At 39.3% G+C, this 20,449-nt stretch overlaps 1 protein-coding gene across 1 annotated transcript in view; it reads right to left on the bottom strand.

Annotated features, from left to right (window-relative positions):
• ctnnbl1 (catenin, beta like 1) overlaps nt 1-20,449 on the bottom strand; it is a 79,521-nt gene that overhangs the window by 17,698 nt on the left and 41,374 nt on the right. The window contains exons 12-13 of the mRNA XM_084721750.1: nt 12,606-12,703; nt 10,378-10,458 (exon numbers count right to left, since the gene is read on the bottom strand). Coding sequence (XP_084577876.1) covers nt 10,378-10,458; nt 12,606-12,703 — 179 coding nt within the window. The remainder of the gene's footprint in view (nt 1-10,377; nt 10,459-12,605; nt 12,704-20,449) is intronic.

A 20,449-nucleotide genomic window follows, 5' to 3' on the forward strand; every position in this document is an offset into this window, starting at 1 on the left:
GTGTGTGTTTGGCTGGTTGTTATTCCTGTGCTTTCTTTTCCGCTGGGATGCTGGGATGCAGAATTAAAGTGATTTCTTTGTCAGCACTTTGCAAAAACCCACTGTGACTGTGCGTGTGAGTGTGTGTAGGATGTAATGCTCTTTATGAGGCTTAAGCAAACACCAGAAAGAGAGAGGTTAGATATCCTCATTAAAAAACAGAGATACAGAGGTTGATAATGAGGTAAACTTTGAGGAAAAAACTGGAACTTTGTGAGAGAGCGAGACAACATGCTGATTTCCAAGTTATGATAATCTCCCAGAAAAAGAACAGCCATGTGCTTTGGGCGCACATCAATTAGAGTCTGTTCGCAAAGTGGGGCGAAGCAAAACAGCAGCGGTGTAACCAGGAGGGAGGAGGGGCTTGCTAGCAAGAACACCACGTCATTCAGTCTGTGCTGAACTGCAAACATTGAAATGTTGGGCAGGGGAAATCAGTTAGCCCGTGTTGATCCCGAGCACTTTTTATCAGCAATTTGTCTTCTGAGACATCTTATTATTACCTTGACCAAGCCGTGTTCTGGCCCTTCTCATCCACCGCGTGGGAGACAGTCTTGGATGATTCACTCAGAAAAGTTTGGGGAAGTAGCTATGTGCTGCTCTTTATTAGAGGTGGGGAAGTTAACCGTAGGTCTTCTCTTGCAAAAAATAAAAAACGCTGCTTGAAAACACTTCTTTTAGAACATAAATCTCACTTATGTGCTGCTTGTTGAAGTTAATTTTCAAGCGCGGGGCAGTATGGGTTCATTTTTGCCCTTTGTGGCCATTAGGTAAAAACACCCACTGCAGTTCTCATCAATTTTCAAGTTTTTGGTCCTCCGGGCTCGGTACCAGGGCTGAACAACTGATTGAAATTCGAAATCGAGGTGCAATATTTGTTGAAGGCAAAATGTGTGTCAAAATACCATTTTAAATTGAATCTTGTTGGTCGCCTGGTAGTTCAGTTGGTAGAGTGTTCAACCCACGTATCTTCAGCTGGCTGTCTTATTAACTAAAGGCATAAAAGCCCCAAAAAACTAAAAAAAACATATAAATACTGTACACTGTAGAGATGTCCTGGCCTCTACAGACTTAAGAAAATATCTTTGGCACAGGTTCATGTTAAAATCCCATCATAATCACTTGAATATTTTTTTTAACGAGAATAACGATGTAAAAATGATCATCCCCTCTGTACCTCATTTTTAGGTGGTACTCCTGTCCTACAGATTTCAGGTGAATCTTTTGACTTACAATTTTTTTCATAATTTTAGTTTCTTCAAAAGTTGAACACAAACCCTAAATGGATTCAAACACGGTTTAGAATGGATTCAAACTTAATAAGTAGATTAAACAAAGAAATCTGATTCAGTAAGCTGGATTGATTGGATAAAATGTTATCAAACCTCAGCAGCAAGCCACACGTGAATTAGCAGCCTCTACGATATTTGGAAAGGGTTTGTTAGGTCCCTTGTAGTCAGGAATCTCTTACATTAGTTGTGCACACTGTACAGTATGTTGAATGATTAAAAAGGGATGAATTATTATTAATTCTTCCCCTAAAAATTATTGTTCCACAAAATTTTTTGTCTGTGCCCCTGATACTTTTTTTTAACTCAGGGACACAAATGCCCATAAAAATAAATGTAAGCATCTGTGCTGCAAACAACATTACTATTTCTCCCAAAACTTATTATCCATTACAAATTTGCTGCAACCAGAGGACTGAGATATTTTCAGTCTTCTAAGTGCCAATTTTTTTCTGCAGTCTAAGAATGAATACCCTGACGAAATTAACTGAAGTTAAAAGGTAAAAGCTCTTAAGTCAAAATAAACCAATCCAAACATGAACGTACTGGTTGCACTGTAGGAGCAGTAAGCTTTGGAGCCACATTTCTCAGTGCTGCTGTATGCCGCACTCCTTCCTCTAGAAATGAATGAATGATGATGTGAGTGATTTTTGAAGGAATGAAGGGTGAGGAAGAGGTCGCAGTGATGAAGGGAAAATAAACAATCCGTGACAGACAAAAGTTCACTGAGGAACTGTGTGCGAATCAGGAGACAGACAGACAGACAGAGAGAGAGAGAGCATTTACTCTTGGAAGACATTTAAGAAAACAAAATATATATTGCATCCAGGTGCAAAACCAATTTCAACTTAACACAGACTTTCTTTGAAAATGTCTACTGTCAGCAATGCTAAACCAGCCTATTTCTGCTCTACACTCTTGCTACAGCCCAGTAAAGCAAACACACACACTCTCTCTCTCACACACACACAAAACACAGCAAGCAACTGGGTGCTTAGGTGCTAGGAAAGTGCACTCAGGCATTTTACAGTATTGAGGTCGGCCTCAGCCATGTTTTGCTGAGCTTCATCAATCTCCAAGAGCTGTTACCAACAAGCTGAGAGTGGAGGGAAGGAAAAGAGCTGGAGAAAGAGAAGTGAAAGTAGCTGCATTAGAAGAGAAGGAGGAGAGAAGAAATAGGAGAAGGAAGAGGGATGGAAGGACAGGGGGATGGTGGAAGAGGAGACGATGTGAAGGCAAGACAGAAATGGAGGATGAAAGGAGAATGAAAGCACAGACAGGACGCAGAAGATGAACAAGTGCAACTGAGTGCATCGCAAGCAAGCAAAGGAAGCAGGGAAGATGCAATAAAAAGCAGGGAGGACATCAAAATGAAGGTGAGAACATGGGGTGAGAAAAACAAGGCACTTAAATGAGGAAGGAGAAGAGTAATGGATGTTGAGGGGTGAGTAAAAGACAGGAAGAGAGGGATGAAAGAAATAAAGAGGGAGTCAGAAATAAGTAAAGCAAGATGGAGAGGAGAGGAGAGGAGAGGAGAGGAGAGGAGAGGAGAGGAGAGGAGAGGAGAGGAGAGGAGAGGAGAGGAGAGGAGAGGAGAGGGATACCAAGGTGGGAGGAAAATAAGCAGCTTATTAAAGGGACTGGGCTGGAGACGCAGAGAAAGAGCAGCAGCAGCTTTTTCTTTGCTATCCTCCTGAGAAATCTGTGGGTAATATGTTGCAGAGGAAAAACATTTTGCTTACCGCCCCTTAAAAACAGGCTTAACTAGGGGAAACCAAAAAGGCACAGCAGAGAGAGATAAAACACCGCTGCTGACGGCAGCCGAATCGGCTGAGGCGCTGGACAGAACTGGGTTGCTTCTTTATCGCTGTGTTTAACATAACGTGTGACATTTGGTGGAAGCTTTGATTTGCACAGACTTACAGTATCATCTGGGTGTTTTTCAGTATTTAGAGTTGCAGCAGCAGGAATGAAACTGCAGCCTTTTGCTTGATCCATTGGGCTTTACAGGGCATAGAAACCCAATCAGTAAGCAGTATCATTTTAAACCATACACAACACACTAAAAACGACATCACCGCATTACAGAAACATCCATACAAAACCAAACAAGGCAGACCTGAACACACTTACTGACACTAGCTAAAAAAATCAGGTCAATGCAAAACACTATGCATATATATTATATAAAAAAAGATTTAATATAAGCAGTGAAACTTCAAAATTCAAGATAAAGGTGCTTCGTGAGATAATGTGTGTTTGATTTCGCCTCAGTTTAGAAGTTAATGAGACACTGATTCTTTAGGGATGAATTCTGCTTCTTTGCACCTGATGGTGAGCAGGTTCACGCAAGGATACTCCTGCTTTCTACTAAATCCTTGTTGAAATATTTAATTATTAAAGTACTTAGATGTATAGGTTTTGCACTTACAACTGTGTCTTTACTCATTTAAAGGAAAGAAAAAATGTGTCCTCCTTCCTCCTTAAATCAGGAACAGCCATGAAGCAAAACAAAAAAAAAAGCTAACTTTTTGGATGACAAGGTCACAGCGACTAACAAACAAAGCCAGACATGTAGCTTGAGAGTGTGTGTCAATTAATTCTTCTTACCTTTAATTAATAATTCGAATCACATTGTTAATAAAGCTAATGTAATGTTCAACACAGGCTTGGGCACATAAGCCTCTAAAAAAATGCCATTTACTGACATAATCAGCAAAATGACTTAAGTCAAGTTTAGGCTTTGCTTAAAGCTAATATCATTTCCATGTCAAAGAAAGGTTTGATAAATAACTACTTATGCATGGTTTTCTGTGCAAGTCATACACTGATCAAAATGGATCTTTAGTCTGTTTTATAGACAAGGCCTTGGATGTTTAACTCAACACAAACCACAGCTGAGGCTGATGGAAAGGACACGGTACTGAAAATAATAATAAACCAAAATACTGGTCTAATCAAAAATTTTAGGTTATAATGGATCACTAAAGTTATTACAATTTCAATGTCAATCAATCTAATAACTATTCTGTTAATACATCAGTCTGTATCAGAGTTGTGAACCAACTCATCTCGCCATCACTACAATCATGCTGATAGTGTAGCTTAAAATCAAGACCGGTTACTGTGATACAAGTTCAGGGGTGCAACTAACAATTTTCATTCATTATCAAATAATCTACCAGTGATTTTAACAATTAATCTACTAATTGTTTAATATACAGAATCAGAGAATTGTGAAAAATCATAAACAATTCACAACCCTAACATTAAAAGAAAGACAGGGAGTTTACCAGACATCTCTGACACACTTTACATCTCTGCTTGAGCCACAACAGTCCAGGCTAAGTTAGCTGCTACTAGCATACAGGGGTGCAGCAAATTATTATTTTCATTATTGATTATTATTATTTTTATGATCAGTTGATTAATCATTGAGTCTATTTATTCTATAAAATGTGAAAAATATGTGGAAAATACTCAAAGCCCAAAGTGGTGTCTACCAATTGCTTTTTTGTCCAACCAACAGTCCAAATCCAATCAAAAATATCAAAGAAAAGCAGCAAACCCTGACATTTAAGAAGACGGAACCAGCAAATGACATTTTTGCTTGAAAAATGACTAACAATTACTCAATTATCAAATTATACTTTTTTTTTAATTGACTGATCGATTAATCATTTCACATATCTGAATCTCAGGCTGAACTGTCAGCAGTTGAGTTGCATTGTGGGTAATTTAGGCACAAAGTTTTAACAAAGACGATGTTGTGTATGCTGTGTGCGGAACAGGTGTTGATGAAGGTTACTAAAATATTACAGCTTTTTTCCCCAATAGCTCTTTTTTCTCATAATGTATATAATACATTTGCTGTGGCACAAATTTTTATCACCTTCTGCCTTATGTGCGCCCGACTCACTGTATGACTCTGAACTGTGGAAAGCTGATCGTGTGGCTTCAAAGATAGTGGCACACGCAGACAAGGTTTCTTATCATCAGGGTATCACAAAGTCATACTTTGGCCATCCCGGAGGAAGAGGAGAGAGTGACAGAAGAAGAAGACAGGGAGAGAGAAAAGGAGGGGGAGGGGGAGAAAATGTCAAACTGTCTGGCCTTTTCTTGGCAATCCCACCCTGATGTCTGTCTGAGAAATTAATCTTCAGTCATCTTTAGATAGGAATCGCACACTTATCTGTCTCCTCCCACACCTCCCTCCCACTCATCATTCTCTCTTTCACTCAAATCCCATCTCTGTTCCTTGTAATATTTTTCCTTTCCCCTGCATTGCACATGTTAACCATCCACCTCTCTTATTTTAACTGTCCTCCCTGTTCTGGTATTCACAGTATCTCTATCTATCTGCCTTTTTTCTCCTCTTCCTCCCTTTCTGAGGACACGCTGCTCTTTCTCTCTCTGTTGAAGCCATTATCCCCTGCCTGGCCACTTATCTTCTATCTGTATCCCTCCATCGGTCTGTCTAGCCCACAGCTCAACACGCTGAGACACACACACACACATGCGGACAGCTCAATAGGGCCCTCACACACTGCTATCAAGCTTTCCACTCCTCTGTAAACTGTCATATTGTTATCAGCAGGATTGTGATGGTTTTTTTGGTCTCGTCCCTCATGGCTTTGGATGTGACACTGTGTGGAACTGCACATCTTATCTAGCAAAAAGAGACAACATTTTGATCAGACACCCCAACCCTTTTATGCCAGCAAGTGCGTTAGATATCTCAACATCTGTAATGCAATTTGAATTTTTTTCTATCTAGTAGGTGATAAGGAAAACCACGAATGTGTGATGGGATTGCACTGGAGTCCATGTTTTTTCTGTGTCTGTGGACGACTCCAACAGAGGGTTAGCGTTCCAGCAGGTTGATCTCAAGTTTACTTTCGAAAGATCAGACCCAAGACAAGCTCTTAAAAAAGTTACGTTCCTTAAAAACGTAACTTTCCACTCTTCTCATTTCTTAGTGCGATTTTCTGTTTAAAATCATTTGGATGACACAAGTGACCATCAAGACGGTATTACACTTTCCACGTTCATGTGACATAAATTTGTTTGTGACTATGTCGACTTGTCCGCAGACTTGTCCATGCAGCCATTACAGACACTGATCTGCATGTGTGGAACGTGTCCTCCAAGTGGACTCCAGACAGTTGCATAAACAAAACGAATGGGCATCCATGACGTCTGCAGCTATTCATATATGTGCCCATTTGGGACTAGAATAAAGACCCTGCAAGTTTGTAGTTAAGTGAGAGTGCTATCATCCCTTTGGCATGCTGTTCAATTTGTTTCAGTGAAAGACTTTTAATGCTTGTTTGCATGTTTATGGATATTTTTTATAAACACAGTTCCTCCAAATCTTGTCTCTTTTGTCCACACACAAGCAGAGTTTTAGGTCACTAAAGTAGAGATTTTTGGAAATGCATAATCTGTGTGAACAGAGTGTTTGGGAAAGTATGATGCCTTAACATCAATCATCATCAAAATAAGTGTCAGATAACTATAAATAACAGCAGCAAATAAATAAATTGATAAATAATTAGCTATTATCTGGGTTTGACAATAACCATGGATATTTATGACTAAGCAACATCATGTAATGTTTCTGAAATCTCCTCCCTCTATATAATTTATTCTTATTGTCATGTTTTTCCTGTTCTTGTCTATTTTATTGTTTCATATGGTCTTACTATGTTTTTGTGTCTCTAGTGTTAGTCTTATTTAGTTTTATTTTAGCACTCCTCTCGGGCCTTATTGTGTTGGCCTTCTATTGTTTTTTTGCCTCTGGGGTATCTTGCTCCTTTGCTTTGTCTGTCAACATACTTTGTAAAGTCAGTTTTGAAAAGGTACTATATCAATAAAGTTATTGTTATTATTATTATTATTATCACTATGGTGCTATGGTCCCTGCCAACAAAAAGTTATTTTGTGGCCACCAAATATTCCATGTAGGTGGTCTCCAGTGGCCACCAATGTCTCCATACTGCGAGTCTATGTCAGCACAACAAAACAGTTCCACAAACATCTTGATTCCTTTGCACCTTTTTAGTTTAACATTTTACAAAAAAAAAAAAAAAAAAAAAAAAGACAGTGAAAAGTATTTGTTAAATTGCCTTTTCTGTATTTTTTTTGCATCTGGGCCACCAAAAATGTACTTTGGCTACCAAATTATGGGGCTTGGAATCAAAGCTTAAAAACATTAGCCTCTATCCCTGACAATTGTTTAGGTTTTTAAATCAATACCACCAAAGGGAAATAAGCTCACTATGCAAACTCAAGATGTTCTTCTCTGGTACCTGTTGTTGATGAAGATGCTCATTTGAGTGTTTGAAATTGTTTTTGCAGTTTTGTATGTATGGAGATATTCTGTAAAACCAAGGCTGTGTGGACTGAACTTTTCTATTTAAAATGAGCAAGAAAAGAATATCACAATATTGAAATCATCCACAGGCTAAAAGACAAATGAGTGCACACTGCTGCAACCTGCTCTCCTCATTCAGAGTGATATTAGCACTGTGTCACTCCACTCTATAATGAGACCACTGCATTGTTACATACCTATACAGTATAATGAGACAGATCATGTGGGTAGCTCAACTTTTGCCAACTATTTTTGTTATTCAACACAGCCCTGTTTTCAGTCTGAACATGCGGTAATGCAGTAGTCATGCCTTTGGGGGGATATTTACCAAGGCTGTTGCAAATTCCCGCCAGGGTTTGCATCATCACATTTTTTTTTCATTTATAGGAGTATTTACTGAGACTACAGATGTAAATAAGCTCAGCTGCAGTCCCTCCGATTTGCATGAAGTGCCGCTAAACAAGATCTGATGCATGAAATGATGTGACACACGCTGTGCTGCAACAGAGTGCAAAAGACAGTGTTTTGTGCTGCTGAACTTCAAATATTAGTTGGAAAGAAGACTGTAACTGTGCATTGATCCTGCAGGAGGAAGCTGTATGTCAGGAAATGTTAGGTAAATAGCCAGATGTGGCGAACACACAGATCAGTGACTGAAGTTATGAAAAATCAGTGGGAGACTACTGTTAAAACTTTTTTACCTTAACTAGGTTATTTCTATGAACACAAAACATAACGGCTTACTTTCTAAATATTACCAGGTGCTTTAATCATATCTCAGTAGACTGGAGCTGCTATAAGCCTTTAAAAGTCAGGTAATATAGGAAGGGGGGACCCATGGGGAAACAGAAAGGTAAATTCATGGGATGAATAAGAGAGATGTGTTGTGGTGCTGAACTGAGAACTCCGGTAGAATAACTTTAAATTGCGTCTTTTAATTTACAGCTTCGACCTGGCTATAGCCTCATGCCCTCCCTGTGGGTGCCACATAAAACAGTGCAGCAGATTTTACACCTGCTTTTCCCACACATTAAATTTCAGACACAATTTCCTCTGCCGCAGTGGTCAGTCAGCAGTGATACATCAGCTGCAGCAGAGATTTGCTATAAATGTCCATTCCCTCCTCCCATATTTTGCTCCTCTAAATAGAAACGCCCTAAAACAGATATTGCAAGAGATTGCGAGGAAATTTTCAACATGATGCAAAAACCTCACTGGAGTCCTTCAGTAAAAGGACAAATGCAATTAGGCCGTTTAGCACCTAAAAGGGGCCACAAATCCCATGTAAACATCCTCTATGGCCTCATGCATGCTCATGACACATGCACAGACTGTCATACTAAACAATATAGTCAGCACTAATCACAACAGAATGCAACATCATCAATCATAATCACTGACTTTATCATCAGTAAGACTGGTCTGGTTTCACTCGACTGTAAAGGTATAATGCTTAATGATGTGTATCACTGCACAGAAACACTGGTGCTGTGCAGAACAACACAATGATATGAAGGATTTATTAAGATTAAAAGCTGTTGTAATGTTGTCTGGCACTGACTCATGGATGAATTCACTCATGTGGAATGTAAACTTAACTTGATACTGATGAGGAATGACTGTCAGTAGGTTAACAAGGCCGATCATTATTAATAGCCTACCACCATTAATGATTTCACAGTTCTGGTCTGGTCTACGAGGCCGGTGGGGGTCAGATTCAGATCAGTATCATCCATGCACGTCAAAGCATCCAGAGGCAAATGACCAGCCACTCTTTCTATTCAGTCTGCAGTTTTCTTTCAATGTGCAAATATTTCTCATCTATTTTTCTATCAACACGATGCTTATGATTGTGGCACATGCACACCAGTGTGTGTGCATGTGTTTAGTGGGTGTAGTTGAGCAAAAGACAGGGGAAAAAAAAGAAAGAAAAAAAGAGTGCTGGTAGCTGCACTCAGGACAGACACGGTGTTGGAGATCAGAGTAGAGGGATTAAAGCTTAACAGTAGTGTTATCTAGTGGCAGTAAATGTACAGCTTGCTCATGAAGACACTGCATAAATAATTTAAATGCTCCCATGTCTTGTTTCCCAGCTGGCAGCTGAAGTAAAGGGACAGTGTGAGATTAAACTAGAGCACAGTGAGCTGCTCTCTGGCTGTAGAACACACTTACAAAATATGGATAAAATACGTTTTTAGTGCCTTTTTATGGGGCACCAGCCTCACATTTATGTGCATATTGTCAAATCAATAGACACGAAGCTTAAATAAGTGCTTCAGGTCATGTTAGACACAGCTGCACAGAGGTGCCACAGACAACTGCATGGATTAATGTGTGAGCATTTCTGATGCCTGACGTGTGCAAGTGAAAAATGTGTCTGAGATGTCTGCGATCAAGACAGGGGGTCAAGCTATAGTCAGCTCAAGATCAAACTGCTGGTCAGGTTTGGGCTCATACACTCACAATACCAAAAACATACTGTAAAATGTCTTGGACAACTAATTGATAGTATTTCATTTGTGGTCAACAGAACAGAACAGAGCTGAAACCTTCAGCATTTCATGTGAAAATAACCGGCAAGCTGCACAATACAAAGACAGTGTTCAAGAGACGGCAGAGAGGAGGACAGGGGGGACAGATTGAGAGGGTGGGAGGAAAAGGAGAGATGCTTACATGTTTCTCTCCTTCGATCCTCTTGTCAGCCTGTTGAACAGCCTCCAGGTACTTAAAATGCAACTCCATCAGTCGATCAACCTGGAGAGAGAATGAAATAGAGGCAGACAGAGAGAAAGCGAGAGATGCAGCAAACAAGAAAGCAACACGAAAATGAGAGAAATGTGAGGGGAAAGGAGAGAGCACAAAGACGAGACAGAACAAGATGAAACTCGGAGAGTGAATATGGAAAAATACTATTACTGTTCATTTTCTTCACAGTAATCACTCACAGATTCCTTTTAACTGTTCTTTGCAAACCTCTTAGATCATTGCGGGAAGGGTTTATGAAGTAGAAAACAAAAGCAAGCAAATATTTAATTATTAATATTCAAATTTGTTGTATTAACATACAGTCAAAGATATTAAACATACTAATAAAATGAACCAAGAACCGAGGAGGTGGATGAAAATGAGTCTGTTGAGGGTGGATCAGCAGTGATGAAGACACACACATTTCTTTTGCACGATAAGCAATGTCTACATCAAAAGTCATTGTGGTAGCAGGGAAAAAAATCCAGCTGAGGTGTCAGGTTTGATATTTTAATCATTTTCTAAAGTTCTGTAACATGTGGCAGAACTTAGTAAACACAGGTTCAGAGTAGTGCAGACCCCTGACTGAGTGACGGAGAACCTGAATGTACTTAACCTGCCTCTACCCTCTGGTAAAAATAACATGAGAAAGATACAGACTCAAATATAGACAGTTTATGATATTCACACAGTTTATCTGGTAATTTGTTTGAGCCCAACGTCTTCTGTGTCATATATTATGTCTTTAAACGTCTGCTTATACAAGGTAACTGACCTTGATTGGTACATTTATGAAAAGAGCATGGTCTGAATAAAAGGGCAACGAACTGCTTATTAACTTATTGAAGCTAAGTCCATAGTTTAAAATCCAGGCTTTCTTGCAGCATTCTGATTTTCTCCACCATCCGTTTGATCATTACAATCAAAGCATCAGCTTCACACCAAAACAAGAAATAAATAAGTTAATGCCATGCTGATAATTAGGCCTTGAAAAAAATAAAATTATTAATATTTTAATCATCTTCACATCTATTCATATTTAAGCTACCTGGAATTAAATATGAGCATCCAAAATAAATAAAGCAGCAGAAGGCTTTATTTCCAAGATTACAGCAGCTAATTAAGATTCTTAAAGTATTAATAGGCAGTATAACAGGGAAAATCAGGTAACATGATAATGTTACAAAGACAGTAGTGTTTAACTTTTAGGGCTAAGGGACAAAAAAATCTGATTCTTAGAAGCACTGCAAGTCTCTCGAGAGATTTTGTCTAAATACAGAAAAGTCACTAACCAGAAATTTAAAACCCAGTTCTCCACATTATGATCACCAGCAAACATTTTCATAGACCAGACTTTATGTTCTTAGAGTTGAGCCAACTGGGTGGTGAAACGTAGCAGATGTAAACATGTGTGTTGTGTTTACAATCTAACAGGCGAAAGTTTCAACCCGATACACATTCGCTGTAAAAAATTTGAATCTTAGAATACCAAAACTTCAACACCTGTTGATATTCCTTTAAGGAAATGATTGTATGTGGGCTGGATCTTGAGTGACACCACAGAATGGTGATTACAGACATAGAGAGTAGCACATTTTAAAATGACTTTATCTTATCAGCGATCAGATTATAAAAAAACGATTCAGATCCTCATAAGAATACTGCGTACAGGGTCTGATAATCAGTTGACCCCTGATTATCACTGATCAGATTTGATTTACAGTGTCCTGTAGGGCTGCACAATTAATCGTAATATTATCGAAACTGCCAGATGGCCAAGTGCAATAGAACCAGAACCAAATCATAGTTTTTTGAAAAAGGAAACGTGTGACAAAACAGCATTATAATGAGGTACTGTAGTGCTGCAGAGATGCTCTGGTTAAAGAATCTTGTTGAAAGAAAACATGTTTGTTTGGCACAGACCCCAACAAATGTCACATCATCACGATTTTAACTTTTTTTTTTTCAGTAAAAATGAAAATTTTGATGCAAAAATTCTAATTCCCACTAATCACGTCGCAACCGCAACTACAGTCAAAATAACTGATATATGACTTTTTTTAATCATATCGTGCAGCCCTACTGTCCTGGTAACATATGCAAACCAACCAAAAAAATTTGTGCATCAGCAGGAAGATGATAAAAAAAAAACTAACCTTCTCACAGTCGTTCTCTGTAAACTTGTTGAGGAGTCTGCTTCTCTGTTGAGACTTGAGATTTCTCAGCATGGAGGCGATGATGGAGCAGACGTGTTCTAAGGAAAGCAAACAGTGAGAAGTTAAGCTTAAGTCTCCTTGTTCATATCACCATGAAAACATCTGTAGTTTGATTAAATGTTTCTAAAAATAAGATCTTTACACACATTTTATTTCTTTATGTAATAACTGATAATTACAAGAGCCTCTCCCGACTAACTGTCTTGGACAAACATACATTACAACATACAGCACATAAGCCTCCTATGTGATAGCGCTTCATCAAAGAGCTCATTGTTTTAAATAAGGAGCATAAGAGTAGCTCAAAAAAGACCTCATTCACACCCACACCCACAGCCTTCAGAAAGAACAAATCAATTAGTACTTGATAATTTGCAATTACAGCACGCACCCAGCTAAGCATGGATACTCTTACAGAGAGTGCACAGAACAAGAAGAGGAAAAAATGTTAATGAAATTTAGAAATCAATTTTCATTTTAGGGCACGCTGGAACATGCGAAACAGTTTTGGCTGCGGCTAAATTGCATTTCTCACGGTCTGTGGCAGGCCATTTACCGAGGGGAGGTCTAAAAACATGTTAATTGACTAAATTAGCAACAAAAACTAGTTAGTCCCTTTGAGTGCCCTTGTTAACCCAATTTATGCTACGTAAGATGTATTATGTCATTCAAAGAGCATCCTACTCACATGCTGCACCAGTCAGTGACAATCACAGTGTAATATTTCTCTATGATATTGAACGAACTATACACTGTTCACACAGGGGGAACAGAATATGACATTGTAAAATCTCTGGATATACAGAGTGGGGAAAAAATGTAATTGGACTTTATCAACAAGAGGTCAATATTCTCTCTCAACGAGGCTTTGCAGTTGCTAAGCAACAAGAGCACAGGAATCAATCCCATTTCTGCTTTTTAAAAGGGGTCGTGTTTGCTGTCAGCTCCCTTTCTGCAATCCCCTACGACCCGCAGCATGCTTACCCACAAGACTTGAAGGCTGAGAAAACTAAAGGCTGTAACACCTGCCAACGTCAAATCTTTCACAACAGTATTAATATGATTGGCAGCACAAAAAGGCAGCAAAAAGCACTGAAATGTAATATAAAACAAACTGGATTTTGTGTCTTTAGAAAGATGGTCCAATAGAAAAGCTGAAATAAATAGAATTTCTGCTATGAATCCTTGGACTGAAAGACAGAACGATTGATTCAAAACTCTTGAAACTCTTTTGTTCTCTTCTGTTACCCTTCTTGCTATTAAACTGAATCCTTCAGTGCTTTACCGTGAAACTCAATTGATTTAGCCATTATAAATTATGCAGTTAAAGCCTCTGAAAACCTGGTTTTAAATCTCATGTATGTATGCGTCTATATAATTAAATATTCAGCAAGTTGAAGAGTCTTGGAGACATCAGATGCAGCGATCTCTCACTTCTCTCCAACATAATGGGACTGAGTCCTGTGGTGATCAAAGCACCAAAAAATACATTTGAAAAGTTCAAAATCAATGTCTCTTTCTAAAAATCATGACCTGGTTGCTCAAAATAATCCTTGCTGTGAGCAGTTTCAAGAAGGAACTACTTTCTTTCTGTAGTTGAATAAACTGCAACTACACTCTTTTTTCATAGACATTTAGTTGACTTTAATGTAAGGCTTCTGAAATCCAACTTTCTTTGAAGGGTTTAGTTTACACTTTTATAATTAGTGATTAAACTAAGTAACCTGACATGCCAGATGGTTTGTTACACAGAAACATCTGAGAAGTTGTCCTTAGAAACTATTCGGAGAAGGGTAAGCACTTTCAAAGAACACTTGACAGGTGATTGGTTGAACCATCTAACAGGGGCTAACTCCTCCAACTCTTTGCTCTCCTTTCAATCATAACTGATGCTACTGGAGTATCTACGCTAACCTCTTTAGGAGCCACCATAGTTGCTCAGGACGAGACACTTTTCACTGTTGCCACACCTAAAACTACACCCATAGCTGCAAGCAGTCCCTCCTAGGACGCTGACTGGTGGCACCACTTATGGTGTGGACACAAACTGATAACTTGAAGCCTGTCGAGACGGATTCTCTCAAGATTTTGCATATCCAGCTGCCTCACATGGTAACAAATGAAGGGATCTATGATTAAAACGCAGAAACAAACTGGATTAAGGTGTTTAGTGTGTTTGCAGAGTTAAATTAAACATTAATTTAGGGATTTCTGTTTGATAGTGTACGTCACAGAAACATCTCCTCTCTACATTTGTGTAAAAGTCATGAATATTATGGCGTGACAGAGAAGCAGATAAACTTTAAATAAACTAACACAGTTTTACTGACTGACTAAGAGGTTGACAGGTATTACATGTAGTTAAAACTGTGTGATCTGGTTGCGCATCAGGTATGTTTAGTCCAACGTTCCCTTATTTCAATGTAGACAAGCTCATTTCCTGTACACAATGACAAGGAGGCTAACTGCCATTTCCGAAAGGACGCTACTTTATCAACTTGATCTGTGAGGTAATTGATGTCGCCACCTCCACGCCCTGCCGGGGAGGCTATTGATCACTGGCTGTGGAATGTTCTCTCCAAAGAGTTTAAAACTAAACAGTGACCGCTCCGTTGGGATTTGTGAAGGGGTGGAGGTGGGATTACATTGCGGGTACAAGATGGAGGGCAAGGCCGAGTAAAAGAGCCTTTACAAAGTTGTCCAATCAATACTTCATTTACATGCTTTGCTTTACAGTTGAACGTTGAGAATACAAAACAGGGAACAAACAAGAAAACAAGGGAAAATTTTCATCATATCTATTTGAGTCAAGCAAACTACAAAATATCTCAAAGAGAAATGAAAAAAAAATCATGTTGCCTGTGAGAAGCCGTCTCCATAGCGATGCAGGCTACTTCATCTTGGGTCAGGTCATTTGTTAAAAACCTGGGCTCAATAATAAGGGTGTTAATGAACAGGCCGGATCAATCATGATGGATGGACTTAAAAATCAAATACATACGCCATCAAATACTATTACATGTTAATTTCAATTAGTCAAATCTTCACTTTCACTAACAAACCATTAACCATATAATATACTGTCAAGGTGTTTTTTGTGATTATTTTTGACTGATATTGCAATTGTGATATTATCTGTGATATTAGAGGGAATGATAACATTATTATTATTCTCATTTTCACTGAAAACCATATTAAAAGGATTATGGTATTATTTTTTCAGGGATCTGTATTGAACAAAGCTGTTTTGTTCAGTCTGTAGAATATGATGACTGGGCCAGAACATCTCTGCAGCACCAGAATAATTAATCTAAAATGGTATTGTGACATATATCTTGGCTTAAACAAATGTAAACATAATATGGCACACTGTAATTTAAAAATTGCAGCAGGCCATATTGTGATTTCAATAAAAAATTTTAAGTCATTGTTCAGCCATAATGGTGTTGACCATTAATGGACTCTACTGCCACTTGTCAGTAGCCTGGTATCAACAGACTAATTTGTAATGGCCAGACCTACAGCCAGTCAGAGCAGCGAAATGTACAACGTGTGACTTCAAACTCTGACTGGTGATGCCCCTGTGTAACCACACAAATAAATCTTCATGATGGACCCGACCAGATAACGAGGCTGGTGGAGTTCTGTCAGATGAGTCAGAGAGCTTGACAGATTCGTGTACTTGGGTTAAGTCCAGGAGCTCACTGTATATGTTGCCCGGCTGCATGATCTGACAGCAACGTCTGAGACTGACAGTCACTGTACTGGGTAATTTAAGGTAAACTTGGACTGTTAGACAGGTAAAGATGGAAATGAAAGCTTTATTGATTTGAAGACTTGGACCAGCTGTGAATACCTGAGCGGAGAAAGTGAACACAACCATCACAGGGCCACAAAACAAAATACAACAATCATTCACAAAGAGAGCATTTTGTGGTTAATGCAGTAGCTACATGGTGTCCATGATAACACAGAACCTCCTGTTGCGAGAGACACAGTTACAAGTGACAATCACATGAACACGGGCTTCCCGAGGAGCCAACGTATTAAAGATTTAAACAACTACAACCTCTGTGGTGGCTGTGGCATTTGCAGAGACCTCTGTTGAGCTGCATCTTTTAAAAAAAGAAACACAAAGCTCAGCGCTGACTGCACAGACCCACAGCTTCACAAACACTGTGTAGAAGGAGAGAATTTAAGCTGACTTTAACATCCACTGGCTGTAAATTGAAACTGCTTGAACAGAGCTGCATAATAGCCAACAATGAAAGACTGCTGTTGGAGTTGGCACCTCTAAAAGGAAATGCATAAAACCCACCCATCACCTGGAACTACTTCACAGCAGTAAACGAATTCTCAGTCAACTCTTGCTAGAGGGATATTTGCAGTCAGGTAACACTGTGCATGTCCAAACGCTAGTGCTCACTCATCCACCACTAATCATTCACCGTTTGCCTCGTCTTTGCCCCGGGGGATCCATGGCACTAAGTTAACATGCAAATAACCCTAAGTGGCCTGGATTCATTTATTGATTGACAGCTGAAGGAAGTGCAGTGCACCTCTGAATGACAGAGGAGAACAGATAGGTGGTACTTCACAGAGAGACAGATTGGGCCTGGACTAACCGTGCCCTGGGGAGAGCAATCAGCCTCCCAGCACCACAGGCTAGTCTGTCAGGTGTTACAGAGGCTGCGTTCACTGTCTGAAGGAGCAGGAATGTGTTCTGGCTCTGAACTCTCAGAGGGTACGAAAGAACACGGAAGTCAGGACAAATAATTGACAGCACCTAGTGTACATACTGCCTGTAGTTGTCAGTTAAAACAGTTATAATGCATCATTTGGCATAGTTGAGAATACAATGGATACAACTGGCAAATGCAATGGCCATCAAAACAGCCACCTTTAAAAAATTCAAGAGTTATTGTGTTTTATTTGCAATTTACTGTTTCTTGACTTAAGTGTTGAAATGAATGTTGCAAAGGAAGCTTGCAGAAATGGAAAGGTAGACTGAACATGCTAGAAGTCTAGCATAATTTTGTTTTCTGGCATTGAAATTGATATTGTAGCACAGCCACAACTAGATTATGATCAATTTGCTACACTTACCACAGCAAACTTCACCTTAATAGTTCCTGGATCACAGAAAGTACAACATATAGGGTACTACATGTTTCCACTTTGAGAACTTTGCTGTGTTTTGATCAGAGTAGCTAAAAGCAGGGGTCAAAGTTACGGTGCTGAATTTTATTGACTGGTCAAACACAGGCGCCACGACAACTACAAATAACGTACTGCTTCATTCAAAAAACAATGAAGTATATGAAGAATCTAAGATCTGTTCAAGGGATAGGAATTGAAAGACCATTTGAGCCTGGCACATATACAGTGCCAGAAAAGGTAGACTTCATTGTCAGCTTTGCCATCATTGTAAAAAGAAACAGAAAGACCATGCAAATAAGCTGTGAGCACAGGACAAAAGTCAAGAGAGCTAGTGGGTGAATGAGAGAGAGAGAGAACAGCAATGAGAGAACCGCTAGTGTGTGAAAATTGTGTTTTAAATGCTGCAGTCACTTCTGAATTTGTCATTGGTCTAATTTGCCTAATCTTCACAGTTCTTCAGATGTGATGGAAACACAAAAAGTAATCCGCAAAAGGGACGTTTAGTTCCCAGTTTGGTTTCTGAGATTAATTCCTCTGGTTCCATAGTTACAAGAAACTTTGAGGTCAAAGTGGGCTACTTGGGGACAGAGCCATTGTGGCTGGCAGAAACGACAGCCAAGAAACTAATAACAGGAACTAGATTACTGTGATCAAAGAAAGAAAAAAATTAGTTCTTGAAAAGATTCCTGCAAAAGTTCTTGTGGTGAAAAGTGCATCTGGCTGGTCTCCAAATTCAACTAATATAGCATAAAGAAATGAAGCACCACATACTCGGTACAAAGTATACATCAGCTAAAACATTTAAACTACCTGCCTGTAATATTGTGCCAACAAAGTCATGGACTCGACAAGACCTCTGAAGGTGTTCCTGTGGTATCTGCACCCAGATGTTAACAGCAGATCCTTTAAGTTATAAGGTGGATGTTTGACTGGATTGAGATCCGGAGGTCAAGTCAACACCTGGCCACCTTCTTCCATTACTCCATTGTCCAGTTCTGATGCTCACTTGCCCATTGTAGGGGCTCTCAGCAGCAGACAGGGGTCAGTATGGGCGCTCAGACCTTTCTGCAACTACGCAGCCCCATAAGCAGCAATCTGTGATGCACTGTGTGTTCTGACACCTTGTTACCGTAGCCAGCATAGACATTTTCAGCAATTTGTGCTACTGTAGCTCTTCTGTGGGATGGGATGAGATGGGCTAGCCTTTGCTCCCCATGTGCATTAATGAGCCTTGGGCACCCATAATCCTATCACCTCCAGTTCACTGGTTGTCCTTCCTTGGACCACTTTTGGTAGGTACTAACCACTGCGCACCGAGAACACCCTACAAGATCTGCCGTTTTGGAGATGCTCTGACCCAGTTGTCTGACCATCACAAGTTGGCCATTGTCAAAGTGCGGCCCTCAATACATCAACTTGAAGAACTGACTGTTCATTTCCTGTTCATTTTTCAACACTATGGCTGGTCAACGTATATAGCACAGTGTATTTTCAATGATATGGCTGCTTTTATCCCTCCTCTAAGAGTTACACTGTGACAAGAGGGAACATTTTTCACACATTTCTTCACAGATTTCTTTCTGTCTTTATACAAAACAAGACATTCCTTCATTCAAATTTCTTGTGAAACAGCATATTAAAATTTATTTCATTCAAACTGAGATCAGTTACACTACAAAAAAACTGCAATAAAATAGTCTGACATGAAAAGGTTCGAGTTGAACTGAAATCACATTTAGTCTTACGTTTTGTGGTTAATAATGACAACATAGTTTTGAATGTGTTAATAGTCTTCATTATCAAAAGGAAGAAAAAAGGTCTCAGAAATATTTTTCATCTCACCTGGCTGGAGAGTCATGTGAGTGTCGCTGTAACCTACTTATCATGTGCAGACAGCGTGCTGTTAGTGGTCGTAAGGACCACGCAAGCATCTCACTGGACCCAAGTGACATTTACATGCTGTTTAATGTGCTGCGGCTGAGCAGCTAATTAGCTATCTAACCTGTAAACTGATATGAGCAGTGCACTTTTGAATGTTTTTTTTTTTAGTTCAACAAGCTTAAGTGCAAGACAAGATGAGTGTCCATGTGTTTAAGCAAGATAAGAAGGAGACTTTAGCAGGGAAGCTAATATGTTGCTGTTCTTCTGTGGCTTGTTTTCACAGGACACAGGGCAAGTGATGTACAGACATGTGCAGCATACAAAAAAAATGCATTTTAATTTCAGTTGGATTTAGATTCTTCTTGTACTACATATCCTGTTCTCAATGGTATTCTTAGGGTTTCGACTAAAATAATTCATATACATCTAAATATACCACAGCATATTTCATTAGCGTACGAGTTTACAGTGATGGAACACGATCAATCCCCACCAGAGAGAAGACCAAACATGAAGATGTTAATTAGATGCGTCTTTACACAAGGATCTAACAGTAAATCTCTCCCTCTGAAATACACTACTAATAATAGGATTACACAGCATGACTCTGACAACACAGATTACAATCAAACTTGTATCATGTAAAAATGTTACTGATCTCAATCTGTGCTAAAGGCGCTCGGTGCTGGGAGAAGGGATGATCAAATGACAGCTCCATCTCTGCTTTTGACTGGAATATGTGA

Source organism: Lutjanus erythropterus, chromosome 6 (assembly GCF_056507025.1).
Source record: "Lutjanus erythropterus isolate fLutEry1 chromosome 6, fLutEry1.hap2, whole genome shotgun sequence".
NCBI lineage: Eukaryota > Metazoa > Chordata > Actinopteri > Lutjaniformes > Lutjanidae > Lutjanus > Lutjanus erythropterus.